Here is a 19,914-nt window from a genome sequence, read left to right as displayed (position 1 = left end):
ACTAAAAAGATTTGGCATGGGTCCTGAGATCCTCACAAGGTTCTACAGCTGTAACATTGAGAGCATCCTGACTGGTTGCATCACTGCCTGGTACGGCAATTGCTTGGCCTCTTTGCTATGAAGCCCCTAAATAAGATCTGGTGCAACCAACTACCTTCAGAAGTCACATAATTAGTTAGATTGCACACAGGTGGACTTTATTTAAGTGTCACATGATCTGTCACATGATCTGTGTATATATACACCTGTTCTGAAAGGCCCCAGAGTCTGCAACACCACCAAGCAAGTGACACCATGAAGACCAAGGAGCTCTCCAAACAGGTCAGGGACAAAGTTGTGGAGAAGTACAGAACAGGGTTGGGTTATAAAAAAATATCTGAAACTTTGAACATCCCACGGAGCACCATTAAATCCATTATTAAAAAATGGAAAGAATATGGCACCACAACTAACCTGACAAGAGAGGGCCACCCACCAAAACTCACGGACCAGGCAAGGAGGGCATTAATCAGAGAGGCAACAAAGACACCAAAGATAAGCCTGAAGGAGCTGCAAAACTCCACAGTATCTGTCCATAGGACCACTTTAAGCCGTACACTCCACAGAGCTGGGCTTCACAGAAGAGTGGCCAGAAAAAAGCCATTGCTTAAAGTGTTCGCCAAAAGGCATGTGGGAGAGTCCCCAAACATATGGAAGAAGGTACTCTGGTCAGATGAGACTAAAATGTAGCTTTTTGGACATCAAGGAAAACGCTATGTCTGGCACAAACCCAACACCTCTCATCACCCCGAGAACACCATCCCCACAATGAAGCATGGTTATGGCAGCATCATGCTGCCATAACCACAAGTTTATAATTTTAAAAGGCTAATTGATCATTAGAAAACCCTTTTGCAATTATGTTAGCACAGCTGAAAACTGTTGTCCTGATTAAAGAAGCAATAAAACTGGCCTTCTTTAGACTAGTTGAGTATCTGGAGCATCAGCATTTGTGGGTTCGATTACAGGCTCAAAAGGGCCAGAAACAAAGACCTTTCTTCTGAAACTCGTCAGTCTATTCTTGTTTTGAGAAATGTCTCTAACCAGAATAGAGAGAGGAGAGGGAGGCCCTGGTGCACAACTGAGCAAGAGGACAAGTACATTAGTGTCTGGTTTGAGAAAGACACCTCACAAGTCCTCAACTGGCAGCTTCATTAAATAGTACCCGCAAAACACCAGTTTCAACGTCAACCGTGAAGTGGCGACTCCGGGATGCTGGCAGAGTTCCTCTGTCCAGTGTCTGTGTTCTTTTGTCCATCTTAATCTTTTCTTTTTATTGGCCAGTCTGAGGTATGGCTTTTTCTTTGCAACTCTGCCTAGAGGGCCAGCATCATGGAGTCGCCTCTTCACTGTTGACGTTGAGACTGGTGTTTTGCGGGTACTATTTAATGAAGCTGCCAGGGTGTATGACTCTGAGACGGATGAGGTCCTGCATGCCTATGACCTAGCTTTAGAATTGTGAGTTTTACATCAAAAGGTAGTGCTCTGAATGATCCTGGGCCTCCACTCAGGGTAGGTACTGTATCTGCCCATGTAGGGCTGCAGTGAGAGGTCTCTCTCACAGTGTAATCCCAGTCAGCTCTAGCCAGGTCAGAGAACAGCAAACACCAGTCCACCCACCCACATGGCTCTGCTCTGGAGAGGAGGTCCAGGTAAACTCCCGGAGACGGGATGCAGCCCTGGTCTGAATGTCTGCTAGTGTTTGGAGCATGATGCTAACACTAAGCCAGTGTTAATAATTACCATGAGTGTGTGTGTGTATGTCTTTTTTGGCCTGGGGTTGTTTCTCTCAAAAAAATGTTTCTTGTTCCTTAACCGCTATAGGATTGGTGGGACGGTTGAGCTAATGTAGGCTAATGCAATTAGCATGAGGTTGTAAGTAACAAGAACATTTCCAGGACATAGACATAGACATATCTGATATTGGCATAAAGCTTAAATTCTTGTTAATCTAACTGCACTGTCCAATTTACAGTAGCTATTACAGTGAAAGAATACCATGCTATTGTTTGAGGAGAGTGCACAGTTATGAACTTTATTAATAGTTATTAATAAACCAATTAGGCACATTTGGGCAGTCTTGATAAAACATTTTGAACAGAAATGCAATGGTTCATTGGATCAGTCTAAAACATTGCACATACATTGCTTCCATCTAGTGGACAAAATCTCAATTGTGCCTGGGCTGGAATAATACATTATGGCCTTTCTCTTGTATTTCAAAGATGATGGTACAAAAAAACACGTTTTTTTTCTTTGTATTATCTTTTACCAGATCTAATGTGTTATATTCTCCTACATTCATTTCACATTTCCACAAACTTCAAAGTGATTTCTTTCAAATGGTATCAAGAATATGCATATCCTTGCTACAGGCAGTTAGATTTGGGTATGTCATTTTAGGTGAAAATTGAAAAAAAGGGTCCAACCCTTAAGAGTTTCCTTAACTCTTGACGTTCTCTGTCCCGTATGCGGGATCAACATCCAGCGAAAAATCCTATCGCCATATTCATAACAAAATGTCATATATATATTTTTTTTTCAAATATAGGACTATTTTATATCGTTTTATAGATACACCTCTCCTGAATCGAACCACGTTGTCCGATTTCAAAAAGGCTTTACAGCAAAAGCAAAACATTAGATAATGTTAGAGGGGTATATCGTCAAAGTATTCACATAGCCATTTTCCGACCAACCACATGCATCACAAATAACCAAAAAACAGCTAAATGCAGCACTAACCTTTGACAATCTTCATCAGATGACACTCCTAGGACATCATGTTACACAATACATGCATTATTTTGTTCGATAAAGTTCATATTTATATATAAAAACAGCATTTTACATCGGCGCGTGACGTTGACTAACTATTTTCCCTCAAATGCATCCGGTGAAACAGTGCTACAATTTACTAAATTACTATTCGAAAACATTTTTAAAATGTAATATTGTCATTCTAAGAATTATAGATTAACATCTCGTGAAAGCACCCGCAATGCCAGATTAAAAAATAACTTTACTGGGTAATCACACTTTGCGATAAAAGGGGATGCGATACTCAGAAAAATAGGCTACCGTTACAGGTCAGCGCCATCTTGGAACAATCGCATATCAAATCTACTCTTGTATACTATTGTAAATAATCCCTTACCTTTGATTATCTTCATCAGAAGGCACTTCCAGAGATCCCAGGTCCACAACAAATGTATTTTCGTTCGAAAAAGTTAATAATTTATGTCCCAATAGCTTCTTGTTGTTAGCGCGTTCTGAAGGCTGCACCAAATGTACCGTCGTCCGCGGGACTTCTCTCATCAAAATGCAAAAAAAATTATATTTAAGTTCATTCAAACATGTCAAACGTTGTATAACATAAATCTTTAGGGCCTTTTTCAACCAGAGCTCCAATAATATTCAAGGGGGACGGTTGCATTGTCTTTCAAAATGTTTCGAAAGGGGAGGGTAGCCAGGGGCGCCGGCGTCATAATGGGGATGGCCCTCCCCATGTGACCAAGCTCAACAGCCTCTCATTCTGTCAGTTTTCACAGTAGAAGACTCAAACCACTTTGTAAAGACTGGGGACATCTAGTGGAAGCAATAGGAAGTGCTCAATGAACCATAGCTCACGGTGTGATTTATAGGCAAAGTGATGAAGTTGAGTCCGCAATTCAGAATTCCACATCCTGTTACGATCTGTCTCGGGGTTTTGACTGCCATATGAGTTCTGTTATACTCACAGACACCATTCAAACAGTTTTAGAAACTTTAGGGTGTTTTCTATCCACAACCATTAATTATATGCATATCCTAGCTTCTGAGTTTGAGTAGGAGGCCGTTTAAAATGGGCATGTATTTTCTTCAAAAATCGCTGTAGCACCCCTTATCCTAGGCGACCGTCAAGAGGTTAACATTTTCCTCATGCTCTTTTCATAAATACACTGTTTATGTTACTGTTTTTCATCAACTCGCCAATGTTTAGTTCCAAGTAAGAGTTTTTGTGTGCAACACAAATCCAGTTGGATGGCGGCCAGGTTTCGATCTCACAGTATTTGCTGGTGTATTTTAATAATCAGGGGTTTGTTTCTCATTGGCTGTTGCAGGAAGGACTGGGAGGAGCTGTTTGACATCATCATCACCAATGCCTTGAAGCCTGGGTTCTTCTCACTGGTGCCCCAACAGAGGCCCTTCAGGACCCTGGGTGAGTACCTGACTACAGTACCTGCTTCCCTGCCTGTCTGTATGTCTGCCTGTCCATACAGGATCCCACTGCCCAGAAAACCATCAGTACCCTATGTACAGTACACTCCACCAACAGTAAGCACTGTAGATCAGCTCTCTGCCGACATCAAAAAGAGCATTACAGGGCTGTGGACTTTATAGCACAGTGGAATCTCATGATGGTGATTACTGCAAATAATTTCCTTTTTTAGGATGAGAAAAGCACTACTTGTGGAGTTGTCTTCCAGAAGATAAAACCCAAGCGTCAAATCAAATCTCTTCTGAAACCAGTAAGATAAACTAGCATCAAGACAGGTGGGGACCATCACACCACCTCTACTTGCAGACATAGTAGGGTTTAAACTAGGTTCATATTAGCTGTCAGTATTTCTAATTTGATCTATTATCCACACGTGATCATAGTTTTCCTGCGCAGGCAGCTGATATTTATTCACGGTCGGTTCCTAAAGGTGTGCCCAAGCTCTGGTATGCTCCCCCATCTGGACTGCGTTCCTGCCAGGAATGGATGCGTTATGTATGAAACACAATGACCCAGTCCCTCAAATATTCATACCTCCTCCAGCCCTCGCCACGTTGGCAGATATAGCCTCAGTCAGTGGCTGCTGCTATTCCATAATGTAGCAGAGATACTGGGAGAGATCTTATTCCATAATGTAGCAGAGATACTGGGAGAGATCTTAGTTCATAATGTAGCAGAGATACTGTATGCCTTGGGGCTTTTTTGGATACAGTATCACTGTCACTTATTTTGCCTCAGTTATTATGTTCTAATAGTGTTGCTATATTTGCCTGTCAAGTTGATCAGATAAAGAGCTGACAAGTTCACCTCAAAGCTAAGCTAGTTGACTATCAGCAGGTTGCTATCATGTCACCACAACAGTTTTGTGTTTGCAGTTTTATGTGCAGTTTTATGTCCTTCAATATTCGACAAGTTATCGATAATTCAAAAGCTCACTAATTCTGTACCTACCGGAAAAAATGTAAAACCCCATTTTAGATTTTTTTTCAACATGAGCTTCAAGTTGATGGACTGGGTCACATACTGTAAGTCAATGGGCTCTATTCTTATACAGGACATAATAACATTATCTACTTCTTAAGAAGAGCCCAGTTCCTGCCAGGTACTGTATTAGACTAAGAGGTTTTAGAAATCGATCCTTTACTTTGGCTGCTAGTGTCAGACCCCTCCCAGTCTCGTATTAAGCATGACATTCCTTCAGCAGTCATTTGTCCAAAGGATGTCAGCCAGGCCAGGTCTCTCTAAATATTTGCCTTGTGCATACAGCCTCACTTTGGTTACAGTGAAAATGCCACCGGATTTCACATTCTAATATGGGGGGGGCTCAGAGATAGAAATGTGTGTTTTTGTGCTCAGTTATGGTCTTCCAGAGACCACATACTTCTCATTCCATCTTCTGTCAAGGTCCGTACGTCCTCACAGCTGTGTGTGTGTGCTCGTTTGTGTGTGTGTGTGTGTGTGTGTGCGCGCGAGCGAGCGAGAGAGTCCGCACCCCCAAGTCTCTGCTTTCTATCTTCTGCCACAATATTTATATCACATTGAACGTATCAACAACGGTGTCTAAAAGATGGCGGCGAAGAACATGGCTGACGTTTTACATTCTCCCAACCATCCCAGCTATCTTATTTTTTTGCGTTTTGTGTAAATTCTTTTTTAACTTATTGTGTACATAATGTTGCTGCTACCGTCTCTTATGACCGAAAATAACTTCTGTACATCAGAAAAACTATTACTCACCGTGGACTAGAGGTCGACCGATTATGATTTTTCAACGCCGATACCGGATATTGGAGGACCCAAAAAAAAGCCGATACCGATTAACCGGCCGATTTGATTTATTAATAATGACGATTACAACAATACTGAATGAACACTTTTATTTTAACTTAATATTATACATCAATAAAATCAATTTAGCCTCAAATAAATAATGAAACATGTTCAATTTGGTTTAAGTAATGCAAAAACAAAGTGTTGGAGAAGAAAGTAAAAGTGCAATATGTGCCATGTAAAAAAGCTAACGTTTAAGTTCCTTGCTCAGAACATGAGAACATATGAAAGCTGGTGGTTACTTTTAACATGAGTCTTCAATATTCCCAGGTAAGAAGTTTTAGGTTGTAGTTATTATAGGAATTATAGGACTATTTCTCTCTATACCATTTGTATTTCATATACCTTTGACTATTGGATGTTCTTATAGGCAGTATAGTATTGCCAGTGTAACAGAATAGCTTCCGTAGCTCTCCTCGCACCCTCGAAGCATCGTTACCCGTCGCTCCACAAAAGCCACGGCCCTTGCAGAGCAAGGGTAACAACTACTTCAAGGTCTCAGAGCGAGTGACGTCACCGATTGACACACTATTAGCGCGCACCCCGCTAACTAGCTAGCCATTTTACATCGGTTACACCAGCCTAATCTCGGGAGTTGATAGGCTTGAAGTCATAAACAGCTCAATGCTTGAAGCACAGCGAAGAGCTGCTGGCAAATGCATGAAAGTGCTGTTTGAATGAATGCTTACGAGCCTGCTGCTGCCTATACCGCTCAGTCAGACTGCTATATCTAATCATAGACTTAATTATAACATAATAACAGAGGAATACGAGCCTTAGATCATTAATATGGTCAAATCCGGAAACTATCATTTCGAAAACAAAACATTTATTCTTTCAGTGAAATACGGAACAGTTCCGTATTTTATCTAACGGGTGGCATACCTAAGTCTAAATATTGCTGTTACATTGCACAACCTTAAATGTTATGTCATAATTATGTACAATTCTGGCAAATTAATTACGGTCTTTGTTAGGAAGAAATGGTCTTCACATAGTTCGCAACGAGCCAGGCAGCCCAAACTGCTGCATTTACCCTGACTCTGCTTGCACGGAACGCAAGAGAAGTGACACAATTTCCCTAGTTAAAAGAAATTCATGTTAGCAGGCAATATTAACTAAATATGCAGATTTAAAAATATATACTTGTTAACCTCTCTGGGCTAGGTGGGACGAATTCGTCCCACCTACGTAACAGCCAGTTGAATCCTGTGGCGCGATTTTCAAAACGTTTGAAATGCTATTATTTCAATTTCTCAAACATGTGACTATTTTACAGCTATTTAAAGACAAGACTCTCGTTAATCTAACCACACTGTCCGATTTCAAAAAGGCTTTACAACGAAAGCAAAACATTAGATTATGTCAGCAGACTACCAAGCCAGAAATAATCAGACACCCATTTTTCAAGCTAGCATATAATGTCACAAAAACCCAGAAGACAGCTAAATGCAGCACTAACCTTTGATGATCTTCATCAGATGACAACCCTAGGACATTATGTTATACAATACATGCATGTTTTGTTCAATCAAGTTCATATTTATATCAAAAAACAGCTTTTTACATTAGCATGTATGTGACGTTCAGAACTAGCATACCCCCCGCAAACTTCCGGGGAATTCGCTAACAATTTACTAAATTACTCACGATAAACATTCACAAAAAGCATAACAATTATTTTAAGAATTATAGATACAGAACTCCTCTATGCACTCGATATGTCCGATTTTAAAATAGCTTTTCGGATGAAGCACATTTTGCAATATTGCAAAGTACATAGCCCGGCATCACAGGGCTAGCTATTTAGACACCCAGCAAGTTTAGCATTCACCATAATCAGATTTACTATAAGAAAAATGGTCTTACCTTTCCTGTTCTTCGTCAGAATGCACTCCCAGGACTTCTACTTCAATAACAAATGTTGGTTTGGTCCCAAATAATCCATCGTTATATCCGAATAGCGTCGTTTTGTCCGTGCGTTCCAGAAACTATCCGAAATGGTAAATAACGGTCGTGCGCATGGCGCATTTCGTGACAAAAAAATTCTAAATATTCCTTTACCGTACTTCGAAGCATGTCAACCGCTGTTTAAAATCAATTTTTATGCCATTTTTCTCGTAGAAAAGCGATAATATTCCGACCGGGAATCTCCTTTTCGGCAAACAGAGGAAAAAATCACAAAGACGGGGGCGGCCAGGTCACGCGCCTAAGCCCACAGTCCCTTGATCGGCCACTTGAGAAAGGCGATAATGTGTTTCAGCCTGGGGCTGGGATGACGACATTCTGTTTTTTCCCGGGCTCTGAGCGCCCATGGACGACGTAGGAAGTGTCACGTTAGAGCAGAGATCCTTTCTAAAAGATAGAGATGGCAAAGAAGTTCCAGAAATGGTCAGACAGGCCACTTCCTGTAAAGGAATCTCTCAGGTTTTGACCTGCCATTTGAGTTCTGTTATACTCACAGACACCATTCAAACAGTTTTAGAAACTTTAGGGTGTTTTCTATCCATATATAATAAGTATATGCATATTCTACTTACTGGGTAGGATTAGTATCCAGATTAAATCGGGTACGTTTTTTATCCAGCCGTGAAAATACTGCCCCCTAGCCCCAACAGGTTAATTGATTTTAAAGAAAGGCATTGATGTTTATGGTTAGGTACACATTGGTGCAACGACAGTGCTTTTTTTGCGAATGCGCTTGTTAAATCATCACCCGTTTGGCGAAGTAGGCTGTGATTCGATGATAAATTAACAGGCACCGCTTCGATTATATGCAACGCAGGACAAGCTAGATAAACTAGTAATATCATCAACCATGTGTAGTTAACTAGAGATTATGTTAAGATTGATTGTTTTTTATAAGATAGGTTTAATGCTAGCTAGCAACTTACCTTGGCTTCTTGCTACACTCGCGTAACAGGTAGTCAGCCTGCCACGCAGTCTCCTCGTGGAGTGCAATGTAATCGGCCACAATCGGTGTTCAAAAATGCCGATTACCGACTGTTATGAAAACTTGAAATCGGTCGACCTCTACCGTGGACTGGAAGAAACTTTTTCCTTTAATGAATCCGACGAGAAGTATATCCTGCTTTCACTGGAACAGGCCAAGATCCACGCCTTTTGCGTGAATCAAAGATGCCGGCATCCTTCTGAGAATCCGGAGGCGAGCAAGTAAACTCCCACTGCCTTCCATTCTTCTTGCTAATGTGCAATCATTGGAAAATAAAATTGATGACCTACGATTAAGATTATCCTACCAACGGGACATTAAAAACTGTAACATCTTATGTTTCACCGAGACGTGGCTGAACGAAAATACGGACAATATGGAGCTAGCGGGATTTTCCATGCACCGGCAGAACAGAGAGACTACCTCTGGTAAGACGAGGTGTGGGGGTGTGTGTCTTTTTGTAAATAACAGCTGGTGCGTGATGTCTAATATTAAAGAAGTCTCAAGGTGTTGCTCGTAAGGTAGAGTACCTTATGATAAGCTGTAGACCACACTATCTACCAAGAGTTCTCATCTGTATTATTCATAGCTGTCTATTTACCACCAGAAAACAAAGCTGGCACTAAGACCGCTCTCAACCAACTCTAACAGGCCATAAGTAAAGAAGAAAATGCTCACCCAGCAGTGGTGCGCCTAGTGGCCGGGGACTTTAATGCAGGCAAACTTAAATCAGTGTTACCAGATTTTTACCAGCATATCACATGTGCAACCAGGGAAAAAATATCCTAGACCACACACAGAGATGCATACAAAGCTCTCCCCCGCCCTCCATTTGGCAAATCTGACCATAATTCTATCCTCCTGATTCCTGCTTACAAGAAAAAACTAAAGCAGGAAGTTCCAGTGAATCGCTCAATACGGAAGTGGTCAGATGACGCGGATGCTACACTACAGAACTGTTTTGCTAGCACAGACTGGAATATGTTCCGGGATTCAACCAATGGCATTGAGGAATATACCACCTCAGTCATCGGCTTCATCAATAAGTGCATCGATGACGTTGTCCCCACAGTGACTGTAAGTACATATCCCAACCAGAAGCCATTGATTACAGACAACATCTGCATAAAGCTAAAGGCTAGAGCTGCCGCTTTCAAGGAGCGGGAGACTAAACCGGACGCTTACAGGAAATCCTGCTATGCCCTCAGATGAACCATCAAACAAGCAAAGAGTCAATACAGGATTAAGATTGAATCCTACTACACTGTCTCTGCAGCTCGTCAGATGTGGCAGGGCTTGAAAACTATTACAGACTACAAAGGGAAACCCAAACACCAGCTGCCCAGTGACGCGAGCCTACCAGACAAGCTTAATGCCTTTTATGCTCGCTTCGAGGCAAGCAACAATGACGCATGCACGAGCGCACCAGCTGTTCTAGATGACTGTGTGATAACACTCTCGGTAGTCAATGTGAACAAAACCTTTAAACAGGTCAACATTCACAAAGCTGCTGGGCCAGACGGATTACCAGGACGTGTACTCAAAGCACACACGGACCAACTGTGAAGTGTCTTCGCTGACATTTTCAACCTCTCCCTGACCGAGTCTGTAATACCTACATGTTTCAAGCAGACCACCATAGTCCCTGTGCCCAAGGAAGCGAAGGTAACCTGCCTAAATGATTACCGCCCCGTGGCACTCAAGTCGGTAGCCATGAAGTGCTTTGAAAGGCTGGTCATGGTTCACATCAACAGCATCCTCCCGGACACCCTAGACCCACTCCAGTTCGTATACCGCCCCAACAGATCCACAGATGACACAATCTCAATCGCACTCCACACCACCCTTTCTCACCTGGACAAAAGGAACACCTATGTGAGAATGCTGTTCATTGACTACAGCTCAGCGTTAAACACTATAGTACCCTCAAAGCTCATCACTAAGCTAAGGACTCTGGGACTAAACACCTCCCTCTGCAACTGGATCCTGGACTTCCTGACGGGCAGCCCCCAGGTGGTAAGAGTAGGCAACAACACGTCTGCGACACTGATCCTTAACAATGGGGCCCCTCGGGTGTGTATTTAGTCCCCCTCCTATATTCTTTGTTCACCCACGACTGCGTGGCCAAACACAATTCCAACACCATCATTAAGTTTGCTGACGACACAACAGTGGTAGGCCTGATCACCGACAATGAGACAGCCTATAGGGAGGAGGTCAGAGAACTGGCAGTGTGGTGCCAGGACAACTGCCTCTCCCTCAATGTGAGCAAGACAAAGGAGCTGATCGTGGACTACAGGAGAAGGCAGGCTGAACAGGCCCCCATTAACGTCGACGGGGCTGTAGTGGAGCGGGTCGAGAGTTTGAAGTTCCTTGGTGTCCACATCACAAACAAACTATCATGGTCCAAACACACCAAGACAGTTGTGAAGAGGGCACGACCACAACTTTTCCCCCTCAGGAGACTGAAAAGATTTGGCATGGGTTCCCAGATCCTCAAAAGGTTCTACAGCTGCACCATCGAGAGCATCCTGACTGGTTGCATCACCACCTGGTATGGAAACTGCTCGGCATCTGACCGTAAGGCACTACAGAGGGTAGTGCGTACGGCTCAGTACATCACTGGGGCCAAGCTGCCATCCAGGACCTATATTAAAGGCGGTGTCAGAGGAAAGCCCATAAAATTGTCAGAGACTCCAGGTTATAGACTTTTTTCTCTGCTACCCCATGGCAAGCGGGACCGGAGCATCAAGTCTAGGACCAAGAGGCTCCTCAAAAGCTTTTACCCCCAAGCCATAAGACTGCTGAACAACTTTTTAAATCGCCACCAGACAATTTACATTTGAAAATTGAAAATTTACAATTTACATTTGAACCTGCAGCCCACTTTGTCAAGGGTTGTCGTTTTAACAAAGGAAAGTAGAGGTTTTCCTGCTGCTGGTCTTAAGCACCAATCAGTTAAGCCAGGCACAAGGACTTTGAAGATGAAACACAATATGAATAACAAAGTTTATACAGTTATATTTACTCAATGGCGATTCCAGTAGGCCTAAGCTCTTTTACTGAGTTCAGCTAAACATTTGATTTGTTTTCAAGGAACTTTCTAGGGCCTCCCTCCCAGCAGTTACTATTGTGTGAGTAATGCTGTGGGAATTGTGTGGTGCAGTTTAGATTCCAGCTTCTCTGTATCTTATATTGGCAATGCTCCACTACCCCCTTGCTCAAACTGAAACAGACTGCGGTTATTGCTAACCAGCAGCAGCCCAATCAAACAGGCCAAAACCCCCTCCAGTCAACCAGGAATGACTATAGATGCAGACCTTTTCTCTTAGTGAAAAGTACTTGGCTGTTGTTGAGCATTAAGACATAAACCATGTTGTTCCTGAAGTCTGGAAAGATCATTGGGTGTTATTTATGAACTGTAAATGCTTCCATGAGGTCATTGACACACTTTCCTGTGTGAGTGCCTGAAAAAGGAGGAAGCAGACAAGCCTCCATGGTTGTATCCCAAATGGCACCCTATTCCCTATATAGTGTACTTCTTTTAACCAGAGCCCTATATCCCCTGTTCAAAAGTAGTGCACTATATCTGTTTAGGAAACATACTCATGGAAGTACTGTAGCTCCAATTAGGCACCTGTGAAAAATCTATTTTAAATGAGTTACTTTTATCCCTCACAAGTGATGTATATGAAAGTATCCATATTTGTTATCGACTGGCTCAATTCTGTCTTATGTAGCAAAATTTGAAATTGTGTTTTTTACATTGGAAAAGTAAAGACTGAGCTAGAAAATGGTATATCATACATTACAGTTGAGGAACAATTGGAAAGTAATTCTGCTTTGAAAGTTGATAAACTTGTAACCTCACTTTTGAGAAAATGGCCCTTGAATGTTTTGGTAAACCTACTGGAGAGCTCATCTTAGTCTACACCCATTTAGCATCGTACACACTCTCTTAAGCCTTAGCCCCACCCATCTCTTTAAGGATTCACATGTGAGGCCATGTACTAAACACAAAAAGTACAGGCTGCATGACATCAGCGGCCTCGTGGTCCAAAATAGTCAATAAATCCACCCATTTTAAAAATTAATTTAGGATATGTCAATCAAGCAAACCAGGCAACTAAAAGCTACTTTCTAAACAATGTTTTGGTTCGTTTCTAGCTTGTTGGCTAGCTATCTAATGTTAAGTTAGCTGGCTAGCCAGTTCAAATAATGACCATATTATATAGCTGACAAGGTCTTCATTATTACAGGAAAATAAACTCACAACAAGATCATTATTTACAAGTTAATGGTGAGCCAATTACAGAAAATAATTGGCTCACCATTAGAAATAAAAGCAGGGCATTCTACCAAAGAAATCTTAGAATGTGGACGCTGTCTCGTTGGCCTAACGTTATATCCTAATTTGACTTTGGTGCAGGTCTGGTAAACACATACTATATCAAATATAATCAAAATTAATTTGTCACATGAACAGGATACAGAAGGTTTAGTGAAATGGTTACTTGCATAGTAGAGTATTTTGTTTAGACATGTAGCTAGCTAGCTAAACAAAGAACCATAATTCCAACTCCTAACGTTACTACCCTGCATGAATCTGCAGGTAGCTAACCAACCAGGTTCAATGTTAGCTAGCTAGCTACATGGTAGACACATCTGAACTAATCTCTCGGCATGTCCAGCCCATCCAATATCTCAGCCAATCATGGCTAGTGGGAAGGTTCCTATCTTTTCCGTGGCTAAACCAACTAGGCTTGTATTTTCACCATTTTATTCATATTTACAGATGGCATACACATTTGTTGTTAAGGCACATGAAATATTCCAGAATGCATTTCTGCCCCCCAAAAAATGCATTTTGATTTAAAAAAAAGTTTACGTTCAAATGCCTCTCCTGTGAAGTAGTGACACACGACATACGCCAAGTTTCCTGAAATTAGTCACATTTGCTTGTGGGCCCAGTGTAGAGTTATGTGGTGAGAGGTGTTGTGGTTGTGTGCTAAGCGGTGTGGTTGTGTATGTTCATGTCGTTGAACGGTGTAGTTGATCTGTGTGGTGACTTTGTGGTTGTTGTTGACTTTTTCCTGGCTGTAGTGAATGATGTGGAGGAGAGCGAAGGGCTGCCATCCCTGGACAAGCCTGGCTGGTACTCTCAAGGCAACTGGCCCCACCTCCACCAGCTGCTCAAGACCATGACTGGCAATCCTGAGCCCAAGGTAAGATTGATAGATTGGTTAGTTGGTTTAATATTTTCTTATCCTTCAAGAGGAAATTCTACTGATCATGTTTTGAAATAACTAACAAGCTGTGTATTAAATACCCTGAGCAAAAATATAAATGCAACATGTAACAATTTCTAAGATTTTACTGAATTACAGTTCATATAAGGAAATCAGTCAATTGAAATAAATTAATTTGGCCCTAATCTATGGATTCGTATGACTGGGAATAGAGATATGCATCTGTTGGTCACAGATACCTTAAAAAAAAGGGTAGGAGCTGGAATCAGAAAACCAGTTAGTATTTGGTGTGACCACAATTTGCCTCATGCAGCATGACACATCTCCTTCGCATAGAATTAATCATGCTGCTGATTGTGGCCTGTGAATGTTGTCCCACTCCTCTTTAATGGCTGTGCGAAGTTTCTGGATATTGGCTGGAACTGGAACACACTGTCATACACGTCGATCCAGAGCATCCCAAACATGCTCAATGGGTGACATGTCTGGTGAGTATGCTGGACATGAAAGAACTGGGACATTTTCAGCTTCCAGGAATTGTGTACATATCCTTGTGACATGGGGCTGTGCGTTATCATGCTGAAACATGAGGTGATGGCAGTGGATGAATGGCACGACAATGGGCCTCAGGATCTCGTCATGGTATCTCTGTGCATTCAAATTGCCATCGATAAAAGGCAATTGTGTTTGTTGTCCTTAGCTTAAGCCTGCCCATACCATAACCTAGGGCTGGGCGATATATCGATATAAAAAATATATCGATATATTTTAAATGTGATATGAAATTAGACCATTTCGCATATATCGATAGAGTTCAAATTTGCGCTTTGATCCTTGCTCCAAGCAAGCTGCAGACCCGGAGCTCTCTGCGCTGCTCCCCGCGCCCCGCCCCTCTTTCATGCACAGAGGGGGGAGGGGCAGGAACAGACACTTCAACAAACATGGAGGAAGCAACAGCGTCTGCGGAGCGTTTTGAGGAGGAATTGGTTAGTAAAAGAAAAAGCATTGGCTCAGTAATTTGGAGATGGTTCGGATTCAAAGTATCAGATGAGCAACAAAATCACGTTATATGTAGGCAGTGCCATAAAAAAGTTACAGCCAGGGGTGGAAGCACTACAAATATTTTTCACCACCTAAAACAGTGGCACAAACTGCAATACGAAGAGTGTGTGAAACTGCGCGCTGCAGAAGCCCCAGCCGCAAGCCGTCGACAACCCGAAAAAGCTCCAGCCCCTAAACAAAGCTCACTGCAAACTTCATTTTCCCGCAGTGTGCCTAATGTCTACCTCAAGACAGCATTACTGTTTATCAAAGTAAAAAAAGAGGGGGAAAATGTTTATTGAGTTGATAGTCTGTTTCTTGTGCAACTGGTTGAGGCTGTTCAGATAAGAAATTGAGTTAACAAAAAGCAAATGGTAATCTCAGGCTGATGTTTAAAAAACATTTTCTCAAACTGAGCACTTTATTTTGTTCTTTATTTATATATAATTGCTGCCCTTACTAGGGTTTGTCATATTTTATTATTTTGTAATGTTCGTTATTTGCATCTGTGGATTTGTTAGAAAGGAGAAGAAATCTGTAATTTGATTTTAATAAGCCATTTAAAGTTGTCAAACTAAAAAAAGTTGACTTTTCTCATAAATATATATAATATTTATTTCAGAAAAAGATAGGCCTATTTTATTTTATAGGCTATTTTTGTTTAAGATATTTAAATGTGCACCTTATGGAGCTTTGATTTCAAAAAAGGTACTCCTGTTGTTATACAGTGTTTATGTTTACATGTTATTGTTATTTGAACAGCTGAGCATTTAATCTGAACCAGGTGAAGAGCCCTGTTTATTATTTATTCATTTGATTTTTCAACTGTTCACTGAAATAGCCGGTTTCAATAAAACTACTTCAGACATGTCATATCTGGCTTTGACTTTGACTGAACATTTGCTCTCACTTTGCGGAAAAAATATCGGGATATATATCTTATATCGATATTCAGCCTAAATATATCGGGATATGACTTTTGGTCCATATCGCCCAGCCCTACGCATAACCCCACCGCCACCATGGGGCACTCTGTTCACAACGTTGACATCAGCAAACCGCTCACCCACACGACGCTATCTGTCTGGTACAGTTGAAACCGGGATTCATCCGTGAAGAGCACACTTCTCCAACATGCCAGTGGCCATCGAAGGTGAGCATTTGCCCACTGAAGTCAGTTACGACGCTGAACTGCAGTCAGGTCAAGACCCTGGTGAGGACGACGAGCACGTAGATGAGCTTCCCAGAGACGGTTTCTGAGAGTTTGTGCAGAAATTCTTTGGTTGTGCAAACCCAGTTTCATCAGCTGTGTTGGGTGGCTGGTCCCAGACAATCCCACAGGTGAAGAAGCCGGATGTGGAGGTCCTGGACTGGCTCATTTACACGTGGTCTGCAGTTGTGAGGCCGGTTGGACATACTGCCAAATTCTCTAAAACAATGTTGGAGGCGGCTTATGGTAGAGAAATTAACATTAAATTCTCTGGCAACAGCTCTGGTGGACATTATTGCAGTCAGCATACCAATTGCACGCTCCCTCAAAACTTGAGACATCTCTGGCATTGTGTTGTGTTTCAAAACAGCACATTTTAAAGGAGCCTTTTATTGTCCCCAGCACAAGGTGCACCTGTGTAATGGTCATGCTGTTTAATCAAGTTCTTGATATGCCACACCTGTCAGGTGGATTGATTATCTTGGTAAAGGAGAAATGCTCGCTAACAGGGATGTAAACTAATTTGTGCACACAATTTGAGAGAAATAAACTTTTTGTGCATATGGAACATTTCTGGATCTTTTATTTCAGCTCATGAAACATGACCAACACTTTACATGTTGTGTTTGTATTTTTGTTCAGTATATTTCCAAATAACCACATCACTTCCCTATTATCATGGGATTTGTGTCAAAATGTTTATCTACAAAGCAGTGTAGGTTTGCTTTCAGCTTCCGTTCCTGGCAGACGCACAGAGATCTGACGTACTCTATAAATCAGCTCGGAGTTATTCGCACCAGTGTGAAGGAGAGGGAAACATGGCCGTGTACACCTGCACACCTTGGCATAAGTGTCAGCAGGGCTAGAGTGCCAGCCAGAGAGCTGCCTGTCCTGCTGAGAGGGTCTGTGATAAACAGGCCCTTACTGTAGAGTACACAGCCTATACGATTTCTGACAGGCAGGCAGCCAGCTCTTCTCACTCTGAGACCCTGTTTGAGCCCTCTCTCAGCTTTAAGGAAAGGCTCCGGCTCACTGACTTGTGCACCCAGGGACGCCCATCGTCCACGTCCTCAGCCTCCCCTCCCTCTACCCCTCCCACCCGGCCAGGAGTGCTCAATGACCCCTCTGTTCTTGGGCCACGTGGAGAAAGCGCTCGAGGAATGCAGTGTCAACCTGCACGTATGGCAGCTTTAAGGCAGCCCCTTAAAGCTGCTGCTATCCAGAATTCTTGGGATGTCCATACCCCATTGAAGTTGAGATTTAAAATAGTTATGGTAAGGGTTAGGTTAGGGTTTAAGGTTAAGGGTAGGGGTTAAGGTTCTGATTAGGGTTCAGGTTTGGGATGTCCCAAGCATCCCGTATAGCACTAACCGTGATCTGAGGCAGTCTGTTTTGGTTTCTCCTCACTTTCACCTGACAGGACTTAATGTTGGCCCGCTAGGCCGGCTGAATGGGAGGCATTCAGGGCAGATTACAGTCCCCTGTAGCAGTGAGCACAGGTCTGGCTGCGACATGGAGGATCAAAGCTTAGACACTGAGCTGCCCTGCTCATACAGATTCAATGAGTCAATGATTCAAATGGCACTCATTTTCCTCTGTGTGTCGTTTTGTTGTCGTAAGCGTACTCCACCCACTTCTCTCTATCTGGAATCTCAGACCTTTTTCTCCCCCCAGACACATTTAACCATTCTTAAAGTTCTGTTGTGTCGTTACAATTTCATACAATTTCATGAATGAGCAAAGCTGCTGTAATGATCGGATTGGGGACTAAGTAACATGGATATAGTCCTTATATCCCTGGCCCTCTCATGTCAGATATGTGATCTCCCCTTCCCTCCTCTCTGTCTGTCTGCGTCCCAAATGGCACCCCTAAGGCCGTGGTGAAAATGAGTGCACTACATAAGGAACAAGGTGGCATTTGGGATGCAGGCTCTGTCTGTCCCAGCCAGGCCCCAAACAGTGGAGCACAATGGGCTCTGGTCACCCTGTTTCCTCCCCAGGGGAAAGGCCATGCTGTCAGGCTGACATGAATTTTCTCCTAGGGAGAAGGAGGGAGCTGCAGACTGTAGAAAGTTATATCTTCAGGGGAAAGAGTCCTCAGAAGAGCAGTCTTGTTGTAGTTGAAACCTGAATTATGTTGCGTTATTCGTCCCAGCCTTATGAAACTGTGTTTAGCATCTAGCGAGCCCCATGAAAGTCTCTCTAATGTTTTGCCGCTGTGTTGGAATTGGCCTGTAAATATTTATTGTACTGATCCAATGCCTCTGCCTGCAGTGGGAAGATGAAAAAACGATTGGTGCACTCCGCAGCAGTGCCCTCTCTCTCTCTCTCCCTCTCTGTGGCCAGTTTCTCTGAAAACTTGATACCTATGCCCAGCTCCAGAGAGCCACAGGCCCAGCTCACAGCTCCACATCCTAGGCCCTGGCTGGCTGGCTGGCTGTCCTGTTTATTTATGCGTGGAACTGCAAGACCTGGTCACAGACACTGTAAAGGGCCTGAGAAGAGGAGGGGGTTTCCGGAGTGATTCCAGCAGCCCACATGAACACATTAGAGACCCTCCACTCCTCCCTCACCACCTTCTCTTAGTGGGTGTCTGCCCGCCTCCAAAAACAAACACATACACACCACTCTGCATTCCACACAGAGAGCTGTGTGAAGGACTCTTTAAGTGTGTGTCTTAAGCACCAACATAGTATCATCCTTATAGAACACTGGCCTCAGTGGCCTGGTGTAATAACCTGTATTCTCTCCTTAAAATAGCCCCTCAAGAAGTCAGGGTTTGGTGATGTGCTGAAACTCAGAGATATTTCCTCTAAAGAGCTGATTCCATTATGGCAGCATTCTTGTTTGTTTTTCCTAGTGTTTTCTCTAATCCCTCTGACACTTCTTAACCCTTAGGTTCCATTGGAGTTGCAAAGCATACAACTATATACATTTGTTGCAATGGGTTTTGAATGTCAGGAAAGGGGTTGCCAGTCAGTTTAGGTATGCCGTTCAGCTAAGCCTGTCTTAACGTGTTTTTCTTTCCAGCCATAGCAAAAGTACAAAAGAGACATGATGGCCAAAGAAGACTTGATGAGTTTTGCAGCCATATCGTGTCTGGTCTAGTTTGCCCTAGGGGCAGTAAGACATGTCAGTGTTATTGAATTAGACTATGACTGAATGCCCCCTTTTAAACAAATCCTGCCAAATTGCTATTGTATCAGTGCTTTACAACTGAACCTTTACAAATCACATAAAGAAGTAGTTACTCTATGAAACGTCTACTTAATTTACGGAGCAGCTACTCAGATAATGGCCTCATTCGTTGTCTATGTCCTGTCTCCTACTC

At 42.6% G+C, this 19,914-nt stretch overlaps 1 protein-coding gene across 2 annotated transcripts in view; it reads left to right on the top strand.

Moving 5' to 3' along the window:
• nt5d1 (5-nucleotidase domain-containing protein 1) overlaps nucleotides 1–19,914 on the top strand; it is a 79,614-nt gene that overhangs the window by 53,363 nt on the left and 6,337 nt on the right. For both annotated transcript variants that reach the window (XM_014144209.3, NM_001173760.1), the window contains 2 exon segments: nucleotides 4,143–4,240; nucleotides 14,187–14,308. In XM_014144209.3, coding sequence (XP_013999684.1) covers nucleotides 4,143–4,240; nucleotides 14,187–14,308 — 220 coding nt within the window.

This window comes from Salmo salar, chromosome 15 (genome assembly GCF_965601325.2).
Source record: "Salmo salar chromosome 15, fSalSal1, whole genome shotgun sequence".
NCBI classification, from domain to species: domain Eukaryota; kingdom Metazoa; phylum Chordata; class Actinopteri; order Salmoniformes; family Salmonidae; genus Salmo; species Salmo salar.
Note: the sequence above shows the minus strand (reverse complement) of the source record. Positions and strands in the feature narration are given on the sequence as shown.